This window comes from Trachurus japonicus, chromosome 18 (genome assembly GCF_045865225.1).
Source record: "Trachurus japonicus isolate A0001 chromosome 18, Traja_1.0".
Taxonomy (NCBI): domain Eukaryota; kingdom Metazoa; phylum Chordata; class Actinopteri; order Carangiformes; family Carangidae; genus Trachurus; species Trachurus japonicus.
The window spans coordinates 29,556,394-29,568,568 of record NC_140924.1 but is presented as its reverse complement, the minus strand read 5'-3'; the positions used below and the strand labels follow the sequence as shown (position 1 = coordinate 29,568,568).

The following is a 12,175-nucleotide window of genomic DNA, read 5'->3' as shown; positions in this document are numbered from 1 at the left end:
GAGCTTTGTGGCGCTGCTATTACAGAAGAACTTATTCAAATGATAAATTGATGAGTGAATTAAGAACTATTAATATTAAACGTATGACCACAATATTAATGAAAATTATTTAACAATCACAAACCTTTCAACTGGCCATAAATATAACTTCCGTTATGTTTCATTTTGCATTTCCTCTATTTTTCTTTTATCTTAATGTTGATCTTGCATGGTTACAAATGCACTGCAGGAGTGCACATGCTTCCTCAGCTTTAGACATGATTTATGTTCAATTTTAATCAAAACTATTAAAGAATTAAATAAAATAGACAAAATAAGCAGTCAGTCTAAAACTGCAAAAAAAGAGGTCTTTCATGTTGTGTACTGTACCTCAAACTCCTCGGCGATCTTGGGTCCATCCAGGAACAGCCTGGTGCTCAGACAGTCCACAGGGCCAAAGTTAGCTGAAGAAACACAGACAAGTGGCCTCAATATCAATATCAAAAAGCTTTTACCCAGATAATGTGATGTTATATTACTCCTGGGTAAGGTCAATGTACAAAATAAAAATGTGTCTAGGACATGTGTTGATGATTCCCAATGTCTGATATAAGAAATGTAATTTAAGAGTAGTGGATCAGGATCAGGTGTTAGTCTTCAGCTGAAGTGGTGAGAAAAACAAGTTGTACACTAATTAAAACTTCCAGTGCTAACAGTTTTTCACAACAGTTAAGCTGCATCAGTCCTGGCAGCTGAGTGAGGCTATATCTGCTCTGAAGTCTGACTCCTCTGAAACCTGAAGCATCAGACTCCTCCTGCTCCTGCACATGCTGCTGCTGACTGAGTGCACTTCACTCTCACACCTGCTTACAAAGGCAGTTAGTGGTTATGCTGATTTCTCCCTCCAGCACCCATCCTTGCTGTTCTGGTGTTTTATTTGTGCACTATGGTAATTCACCACCTGAATGAAGGCTGATTGTTGGGTTCTGCATGGTGTCCTCTTTGGGGTTCAACAGAACCCAGACTCCCACAATCTGAGGCATGATGTTGGTTTGGCCACAAACTTCCAAATGCAGCAATTAAAAACATTTCTAACAAATGGCTGAACTTTGAAATGAGTGTTCCTCACTTTAGGCTGGCTCATGCTAATTTCAAGCCCCAGTAACAACACAAATGGGAATGAGTGTGTTTGTTAGAAACCAAATGTCATGAACCTAGACTTGTTCAATAGAACAGATCCATTGTGATAAAATACACATTTGACTCATTAAAACTTAAAAAACAAAAACAAACAATAACTTGTTTCTTAGCCTTAAACCATGATATGAATCTAAACACAAATATTAATAACCATGTCTGCCCACTCACAGGTAAATTCCTTAAACTCCTGGAACACCTTTGGGTACATGGCTGCTGACATCACATCCTCAGGGGTGATTTCTTCACCGTGTGAAGCTCGAAGCCCCTCCTCCAAGGCCTTGAAGTCCATAGGTGGCAGAGAGGCACCAGGACGGCCCTCGATACGGGGGAGAGACTTCAGCACCTGGGAGAGGATGTTAGAACAGGAGGGAAGGGGGGAGGAGGAGGAGGAGAGAGAGGGGGAAACATTAGCGTTACCAAGTTGTTATTTAAAGTCATATCATCTTTCTGAATGTTTTCTCATTCGTAACAGTCCCATGGGAGGCTGAAGCATGTGGGATGTACAAAGTGCTGGTAAAACCTTCAAACTGAACTTCACGACTATACGCCTGATAAAAGCTGCAACCTGTCAAAGCATTAAAGAGACACAGAGACTATAGGTGGGAGGAGGAAGACGCGGATACATGCAGAGCTGTTTTGAGGAATAGAGAACAAGGGAGAGAAAACACTTGAATCAGACAGAATATAAAACTTATTAATGCAAGTTATTTTTAAATTTGCATAAAAGTGGGACCACTGTTGTGTCAAGATCTGCAGTGATTTCCACTTTTGTTCCCTCCATTTGTTCCCTCCATCTCTCCCACTCACACTCAATTCATCTTTTTCTCTCCAGTAAAGTACCATCAGCCCATCAAATGACTGCAGCAGCAGTGCCGCATGTGACACATCATCCTCATTCTTTCTTGTAAGTAGTAGAGGAGAAAAAGAGAAAGAGAGAAAAAGGGTAATTGTGGAAAGTGGAGACTAATGATATGACATTTTATCTGCCCACACGGTTGTTGGTATCTAACAAAACTTGCAGAGACAAATCGATCTGAGGCTGCTAATAATGTCTGGTGAACAGATTATGGCAAGACGAAGGCATCCTGCCTAAAGGCTGCCGTTTTGTTTTATCTTCAGAGTTCATCTGCCCATGACAACACAGTCTACTCAGGCTCAGAGGAAGGGAGGCCAAGATACACGAATTTACATGCAATTAGCAAATTAGATGTTTGTCAATACATCCAAAAAAGTGTCTTGGAAACAAACAGAATAAGCTAATCACTAAGCTTTGTGTGCTGCCTCTTTGTATGTGGGTCTTTGTTCATCTTAACTTCAATCAGGTTAAAATAATCATTGCCCCAGCAGCATGTCTCAACATGCTAACTACTAGATTAGTCATCTTTCTGCACTTTCACTCATTTACACTTGAAGCATCACGCTGTGAGCATCACATTAAACATTCAAAACATTCAATTGATCAGTTCTCCTGTGTGTGTGTGTGTGTACTGTGTATACTCCTGCTATACATATTCAGGTTATGTTTTTTTAATGTGTGCGTGCTGCTGTATTGTATCCAGTGTGCTTAATATCTGCACTAGCTGTTTGTGTATGTGCATCTTGTGGATGTGTGTGCATGCCTTGCGGAAATCTCCAGACAAAGGGCCCAGTGCAATGCTGTTAGTCACAGAGCTAACAGTTCAAAGATAGCTGACTCATTTGTGTGAGAGAGAAAGACACCTCAAAGATGGCATGCTCATTGGAGCCCATGCTCATTAACATTGTGTCCTCGGAGAACGTCTTATACCTTAACTGTGTGCTGATTGTTTTAGGTGTGAAACAGACGGATAGTGGTTGTGTGTGTGTGTGTGTGTGTGTGTGCTTGTGTGTGTGCATTAATGAATGAGAAAAAAGAGTCTTTCTTCAAGGTTATTTGCTCTTTCTTCTCATTTCTCTCCAAACCACACAACAGCCCACTCCCACTCTCTATTTTTATTGTCACTGGTTTTTCCTTTCTTTATTTTTGTGAGCGGGCCTCAGAGAGATGGTTCTGTATTTTTAACAGTAATTTTATTTCTTTATTTCATTTCCTCTCTGATGGCCTTCTTCTCTTTCTACCCCACTTCCCCACTCATCCCTCCTGTCTCCCTCTTCATGTCTATTTTACCCTCTCGTCTTCGTTCCCTTGTCCATTCACTCTGTCCTCCCACACATCAAACAAACCGAGTATGACAGAACAAATATGAGGAGATGCTTCAATTACCACTTTGCATCTTCACCATGCATGCAAACTCCTTATGTGTTTGACAGCCTGCATGTGAGAGCATGTAATATAATACTAGTGTGACTGCTTGCTGACTAATTAATGCCACCAAAGCTGCATTAAAGAATCAACACTTGTTCCCTGCATGCAAATCTAACCTTAATCTACAGCACAGAGGGAGGCAGATATCCTACTGTCTTGCATGCAATAATGTAACGGTGAATAATGTATATGCTTGTTCTTACAGTACATGCCAGCACAAAATGTACAGCTGCCAAAATACTAATCACACTAGAACCTCTTCTAACAGCCAATGCACACAAGTTGAGCAGCTGCAGTCAAGTTTTGCCTCCAGTTGCCGACTGTCATTAAGCAAACCACCACTACTAACATACAGGTCAAACTGTTTAAGGAGAAAATTGTATAAATGTCCTTCTGATTAAACAAATGTCGACTATACTTTAATAACTTTGTTTCTAATGTTGACTGGAATGGTAGCCCAAGGTATGGTGTGAGTGACAGTAACATTTATCAGATTTATCTCAAACTTGCAGCTCTCTGGTGAACATGGGCACACAAATGTGAAGGCAAACCAAAAAAAAAAGCTGAACTCAGAATTTAACTGAATCAGTGGGAAGGAGAGTCAGTTCTTCAGAGCTGCGTGTGAGGAAGCCTCCTGGTGTTTGTGCATTAAACATTGAGGGTGGATTGTTGTTATGGCATGAATATCTGTAGGGGAGATTTAGAGGAATACTCTGACTTTTGTGGCTGAGATAAGAAATTGGCAGCATTTACAACATAAAGTAAGCATTGAGGATTTACTCTGAACACTGTAAAGCAGCTACAGCTTTGACACAATGTTTAAATGCTTAATGAATGGTGCAGGTTGGCTGAGCCTCATGGAAAATGTATTGTGCAAACGTAAAGTGTTGGATTGCAAATATTCCCCTCAACAATTCATGGAAGAAAAAGTTCAACGGACAAAAATATGAACTTTTACATTCATATATGCTGGATAACGGCCAGTTGATCTTAGCAGAAGAAAGTATTCCAGTGCTGACTGAAAAGAGAAAATAAAAATGGAAATTTTTGAATGAATACTAAAGATGTCCGTCATCTTGTTTGTTTACCAGCAATGACTCCCTTGCCACATGTTTGGAGAAATATAAGACAGATTGAGAGACACTAATAGAGAGGTAGAGGGTGATGGGTTGAAGAGTGTGTGTCAAAACTGAAAAAACCCCTCAGACTGTCAGAGTGGAGCTGCATGGGAAGCTACATAAAAAGCATTAGATCATACAATCTTCCAACTGTACGTCAGTGTATTGAGACAGGAGGAGAAAGGACAACTTGATGATAATGGTGACAGGAGTTCACTCACAGAGGTAAACAAACCTGGGACAAATTAATTCACAAATAAATTGACAGATCAGTTCATAGAGCTACAACTGAGCAATGATTTCTGCAAAAAGCAAACAAATAAAAATTATACTGGCATTAGCCATTTGTTAAACATAACAGCCGTTCTTCAAAAACATACCCAACTGTGTTTAATTTATCTCTAATAAAGTGTTACAGGCTTTGCAAAAATATTTACAGATGTGCTGGAGATGCACGAGCACATACAAACTCACAGACTCTCAGCCACACATGACCTACTGAGTCCGCTGTTAGAAAGTTCAGATACAGCCTCACACCACATATTTCACATTTTAGGTGCCAGCCAGCTCCTGGAACACATCACCAAACACTTGGCATCTGCAGAGTTTAGCAGAAAAAACACTTCCACCAATTCATTTTCCTCTAAAAAATAATAAAAAAAATACATTCTGACTTATTTTGGGGAAGTTTCAAATGTGGCCATATGTCAGCAGGTTTTCAGGAGAGTGTGACAAATTTGCCTTTATTCATGCGTGTGTGAGTGTTCATGCAACTCTCCCAAGGAGACTTGGAGCTGTTTGGCCCTGATGCGCATGAGAGAGTGTCCCTTGTTGTTTGCAGACATGAAAGAGGACACAAGAGCCTGAGACAGAGGTAGAGAAACACAGGAGATGAGAGGACAGAGTAATATCACGCTTTCCTTCACCGTCCTCACAGGGACTCGTAACTGTCAGATGTAACCAAGCATATGACAGAATTTGTGAGTGTGTGTATATGCATACTTTTAAATTGGCTCCCCTGCATGTGTTTGTGATGTGTTGGTTCATAAAAAGGACAAGTGCTGTAGTCTGAGCAGCTGTGGATTTACCCAAGTGACGCTTTTAAGACCAGGGAAGACAAATGTCAGCCAGTCTCATCACACTGAGGCTCCATTTCGCTGCTATTATCCAATCAGTTCACTGTCTTCTGCGTGCAGGTTTTGTTGTCATCCAATAATCAACTTAGCTGAGGAGCATTTAAACCGCCTCACCTCTGTTGTCTCAGCTTCTGCCATGAGTGTCAGGGCCTGGCCTAAGGCTCCTGCTCCTACACACACCATCTCTACAACTCTGTTTCATTAACGGGGTCAACACCACAGTTTTGGTGTAAATGTATTCACCCATGATACCTGTGTCTTTGTTGACTGAAACTGTTTTAAAATGTTACATTCGTCTTAACTGCCTCCAAAATATGGCTTGATGTTCTTAAACTCTTCACTGAGAATAACTGGAAGTCTGTGAGGGAAATTTAAATACAGGAGGAAGATAGAACATCTACTGCAGGAGGACGGAGTACAGTACCTTAGATCTGAGGGGCTCAGGGAATCCTCCATGTGGGATCCCGATGTATCCCTGCAGGAACTCCACCACCGACAGGGGGAAGGACAACTCGTCAGCCCTCTCCTCCACCTCGGCTCTGGTCAGGCTGTTCTGCACCATGAACTGGGCCAAGTCACCCACGATCTTTGAGGATGGAGTCACCTGAGAGAGGAAATAAAATGAACATCATGTCTAAAGGTATGTTCCACTGCCGATATAAAAACCCTTATTTTTGTTTAGTAAAGGAGGGAAGTGAAGGATGAAGAAAGGAGCTAATCTCAGCTCTGTGTGCTGCTCAGTGAGGTATTTCTATTTCACCACAGACAGAGCACAAGGTATTAGTACAGCTTTTGCACACAGACAATATCTTGGTTTGTCTAAGACAAGGAGAGTAATTATTTCTCTCTGGTATGTGACCGCTGCTCTTCTAATCTGTCAAACATCACTAAATCTAACACGGAATCTATCAGAATAATTATACAGTTTCCTGTGGGGTAATCGAGCTGTCAGTTTGTCTGTGGTACTCGTGTGTTGGGCTGCAGCAAGCCCTGCTGTGGAGTTTCCTGTCAGAGGTATGCAGGTAGGAATGAACATCCACAATGATTCCAAAAAAAAGAGAAAAGTGGTGACACGGTCTTTGTTTAACTGAAGATGCTGTTGACAAAGATTAAGTAGAGAGTGACCCGCAGAAAAGCGAGGGCCGGGAGAGCAGGATGAGAAATGAAAAGATGTTTACACCTATACAGCCTCTTTAGTCATTTGATTTGGCATCCATGAACAAAACTACAGAGGAAACAGAATAAACCTGAAATTGAGGAGGGAAGAAGAAAGAATGAGGAAAACATTCATTAAAGTCACATGTATTCATTCTTTCATTATTTATAATGGCATATCATTATGGTAATAGCTATCCCTATTAGCATAATGGTGATAAGTGGAGTCTTTTTTGACTGTGAACAGGACACTGATGCAAATATCAACTGCACACATTACTCTTCTATTGTAATGAACAGAGACAGATTTAACGATTCCTTTTCACTTCCATTTAGTGCTCAGACTCAAAGAGAGAGGGGTCAATTATTGGGACCCTGGCAACAATAAAAAACTTTGGGTGACTTTGCTCAGTTCATTGGGTTTTATTGTGAGAAGAAAAAGGGAGGTGAGAAAAATGTGATAACTTTGTGCTACTCTCCTGAAGACTGAACCTTTTTCAAATTCAAATCCCCTCTCTCATTTTTGGAGCAACCAGCAGAGGGCCAGAGTCCTGTTTTAGAGCTTTACACTTTACCACTGACATCTTTAGGACTGTAGAGAACAAAGGGTGTGATCTACTGATCTCAGTATGGTGCCTATATCTGTGGCAATTAGTGCACCGTGGTGATGTGAACAATTGACAAGGTGAACAAATATCGAGCAACTAATGTTCCCAAAATAATTTCTCAATGAAAAAACGTGACACTATTTTAGAGAGATGTAATATAAATTATCCAGAGTGAGACATAAAATATACGGATGGGCTCATGCACAAATGCAGTAGTGGGATTACCACAGCCCTCCAGGGGATTGGGCTCTTGTGAGGCTAGCTGAGCTCCTGGGATCACTTTAGTCTTCCAACAGGCACAGTCAAACTTGAGTGTGTGTGTAAGTGTACGTGTGTAAGAGCCTTTATCCTCTGGAGATGACAGGACGACCAATCATATCGCTCTAACCTGTTGTAGATAGTAAATGCCAACAGTGCAAACACAGCAGTATTAATGATAGAATGTTACAGTTAAGATAAACTGCATACTAAGCAAATCCTACATATAGTTTATCATGGTACTTCCACGAGGCCCAGTTATCCTGACTTGTATAGGTCAACCTTCAAATACACTACAGTATATCCTACACCTCCCATAATGCAAATGTGTTCTGTTATCCCCTCCCTACACGGTAAATGCCAACATCTTTTAGAGTCTATTCTCCATTTCGCAGGGCAGGCTCTCTGTTAGAAATCTGCACTCAATTGACTTTCTTTCAAAATAGTTCACCACATGTGTTTTATCAGAATTTAAAAAGGAAATGGTTTAAAATGATCCATTTACCAAACTTAAAATATTGAGAACATATCAAACAAAATTTAGACTTAAATCATGTGTTACATCTCACTTGGTGGCTGCACAGTTATAAGCCAATACTCCTTCACTGGCTATTGATGTTAGCTGCTTCAATATTATAACAGAGGAAAAGAGACTGTGAGCAGAGTGGAGAGCAAGTCCCAATTTCCTTTTCTACTGTACAATGAAGATTCAATGAATGAAGAGTCTCAATTTTCCATGAAATTGTTCAACAGAACTCTGGAATATTCTAGTGAGCAGATGATTAAAAATTTAATGGCTGTTTAATTTTGATGTGTTTACATTTTCCGCCAATATGGAATATTTAATTAGGATTTACTCTGGATTACATAACAGTAAATATTTTTGCCAGTGGTTGATCTGTTTTGGGTTTTTTGTGAAGACTGTGTAATCTGTGTCTGTAGTGCCTTGCATCAGCTGGACATTAAGATTTTTTTTCACCTTGACATGGCAGACAGGTCTAAATACCACAATGCTAGTGAGGCCGTGGCTACCGTTGCTATGGAGGAGAAGCCAGACGAGCAGGAGCTATAATGAAACACAATGCTGTGGTGACTGGATTTGTTCAGAGTTGACCCACAGTTCAAAAGTTAAGAGAAATAAAGAACAGACTGTGTTTCAGTTTTCTCCACACTGTAATCTTCAGCTTCCACCTGTATTTAAGTTTTAAGCTCAATAATTGGATGCTTCTTACTGAAATACATCATGGGAGTGTTGACTTCTAACCTGGCTTTTATTTCAGCTATTATTTCACAGGGAGAACCGTCCCAGCCATGGAAGCATCTCCTAACCTAAACTGGAAGGACATTTACCACCGGAAGTAGCTCCTCCCACTGCGCAGCTGTATTTTGTGCTTCATGAAACAAAGCAGGGCTGTGTATTCTGCTTGTTCTGGCACTAGTTATTAGAAAATGGTGTCACAGCAATTAATCCTCCAGTGATGAGCTACAATCTCTTCAAAAAAACAACCCAGGAGGCCTGTTACAGTCTGCAACCAACTGGCAAATTTTTAAATCATCTTCAAGTAAATCAGCCCTCTCCCAGCAAGATACAAGAAAGAAACACCTCCTGATACTGAAAGAAACAAGTGGGCACTTGCCTTAGTGCTTCCTTTCTGTATTACCTAAAGCTCCATTTGATTGGGTTCATGAATAGAAAAGATAATAATACATTGCTTTAACAGAATGACTGTTTACAGAGAAGCTTAAGAGATTTGAATGGGCTGTTGAAATCCCTGGAGAGGCCATTAACTTGCTATAGCTTTGGAACAAAAGCTCACTGCTGAGTTCTGAAATATATCTAAAGCACATAAAAAGGCAGCCTGAGTGTGCATCCCTCTTCTACCTTCACCCTATCCTCTCTTTCTCTATTGTTTCCCCTCTCTTCCTGTCTCCAGAGTCCAGTCCTCTCATCTTCTCTCACTGCAGAGTTAGGAATGTTTCCCCCTCTCTTTATTACGTGTTCATGGACCATCCTTCTTGCTCCATCCCTCTGTAACCTATTTAACTGCCATCTTCTTTCTTCAAAGAAAAAGCAAAGATGTTGACTTTCTACTCTTTCTTGGTGGATCACCTTTGCCTCACTCCCCATCCCTCTTTTCCTCTGTCTATCTGCCAGATATTTCTTGTTTTTCCTCCTTTTTGATCCACAGCAACATCAAGAGTGTTACTCTCATTATCAATCTCTGTTGATGAATCACCCCCCTCCAACTCTCAGTGGGTGCCTCACACACGAGGAGGAAATCTTATTCCAACTGTGTGTGAGCCACATATGATGTGTGAGCTTTTCTATATTTTAAGACGAGGTGAAGTAAATCACATCCTGGCCATGCAGGGTTGGAAAAATATGATTTCCTCTGTTGCTCTGTGAAGCTGAGCTTAGACTTTAACTCTTCACTGTGAGACCTCTACAGATATGATAGTGTCATTATGTCAGTAGTTCATACAGTATCTGTCTGTGATATAAAGCACACACTGTTACACTGTGTAAGGGGAAGTTTAGCCTTTTACTGGACTGATGTACAGTAAGTTATCAGTTTCAGGAACCTCTGAAGACCAGTTGTTACTAAATCATGTCAGAAAATACTGACAGTTTAAAGACATCCAAGACAAAGTTACAGTCGCTTCCCCCTGACTTTTAGAAGTTATGGTCCAAGATATGTGTGAAAATTAAAATTAAAATAAATCACAAAAAATGAGAACAAAACAGTACTATACTAATGAGTATTCATGTGTTATAAATGAAGAATTCAGTATTTATTAATGCTTAACTAATGCTTAATAATGTGTATTTATTATAAAGAGTTACCAACAAAACAATTTATCTTGAGAACACAAAACTGGACGCCTGCAAGTCTTCTATATACAGAACAATACAATTTATATTTAAACTTCTGAATTATCAAGACACTTACGTAGTGTTGGCTGAGTAAAGATGTTGAGGACAAGCAGTGTGAGAAATACAGTCTATTTTTACTGTAAGGACAAGTGGGACTGAAGTATTTGTAAACTATCTACATACACTACATTTCTGTGTTTTTAAATGTTATCAGTGGTTTGTTAGTGCAAAGTACTGTAGATTTGAGGCAAAGGTGAATGTCTTTTATTTTAAAGGTACAAAGACATTTCAACCTGGTAAAGGAGTCATGAATTTCAATCTGCTGGTGGCACGGGAGAAAGAGAGGAAGAGTCAGAGGAACAGCAAAGTCATCTGGATTCATCCTCTGGGGACCACGACCGTCTGCAGTAAATCTCCTGTCACTTGCTGTGCTGCTGTGCTGTGGGAAACGTTGCCCTCATCATGCAGCAGCATTCAGCACCCTGATAAGTGCCTGGCTCTCACCTTCATCTGTAACCTTGTGCAGTTCTTCTTCAGGATCATTACTGTATGGCATTTGATACATCAGACCCTTCTATTCTTACAACCTCTGTGCTCCTTTGCTCTCTCACCCTGCTCCTCCTACACCTTCTGTCCATATTCTCACTTTCGTAGAAGTATAACTCTCACTAAGTGGTCCTGCATGACTCCACACTACTGCCAGCAGCAGGCAGCTACTGTGGTGTGTGTGGCAGTTATATTGCGTCGGCTTGTATGCCTGTGTGTCATGTGTTGGTGTACTTTGCTCAAATTTGTTTTGAAATGTAACTCTATCCAAACTTGAACTCCCCTAATGGGCAAAAGGATTATATCACCCAGAATAGTGTGTGTGCATCTGTATGAGAGTGTTAGGGAGAGAGGGCAACACATACACACACACACACACACACACACACACACACACACACACAACATAAGGCAAGCCAGCCAGGCAAGCCAGGAGCAGAGTGAAGAATGGTACCTGTCAGGAGAGGAGGAGACAGGAGAGGTGCGATAACAAGAGGAGAGACTCAAAGAGGGAGAGAGGGAGTGGAGGAACGATAGGAAGATTAGGGATACATGAAGGAAGTCTAATCGAAAAGAGGAAAGGTGGGAGGGAGCAATGAAGGAGATGAAACGAAATGAAAGCGGAGAGCGAGAGCAGGAGAGGCCAGCAGACAGCATGATGAAGAGAGCGACAGGAAGAGTAAGAGAAGGGGAGAAAGAAAAGGATAGACAGATAAACTGAGGGGAGGAGAGAGAGAGGAAAACAGACAAAAGCAATAGACATCTGCAGCCCCACAGGCAAATACAAGGAGCTGCTCCACCTTCAGCTGAGAGTGTGTTTGTGTTTTAACTGTGTGGAGGTGAGTGAATACGTGCCTGTAATTGCAAAAGGAAAGTGACAGAATAAGTGAGGTAAGAGGGAGACCACACACACACACACACACACACACACACACACACACACACACATATACAACTGGTACTTCTTATATTGACAAGCTGACAGATGTAGCTGAGCAAGAAAGAAAAGGGGAGAA

At 40.9% G+C, this 12,175-nt stretch overlaps 1 protein-coding gene across 2 annotated transcripts in view; it reads right to left on the bottom strand.

The window, feature by feature from the left end:
• The window catches only part of pcxb (pyruvate carboxylase b), a 278,215-nt gene that overhangs the window by 17,385 nt on the left and 248,655 nt on the right, over positions 1–12,175 (bottom strand). For both annotated transcript variants that reach the window (XM_085759433.1, XM_085759432.1), the window contains exons 22-24: positions 6,142–6,321; positions 1,348–1,522; positions 370–443 (exon numbers count right to left, since the gene is read on the bottom strand). In XM_085759433.1, coding sequence (XP_085615559.1) covers positions 370–443; positions 1,348–1,522; positions 6,142–6,321 — 429 coding nt within the window. The remainder of the gene's footprint in view (positions 1–369; positions 444–1,347; positions 1,523–6,141; positions 6,322–12,175) is intronic.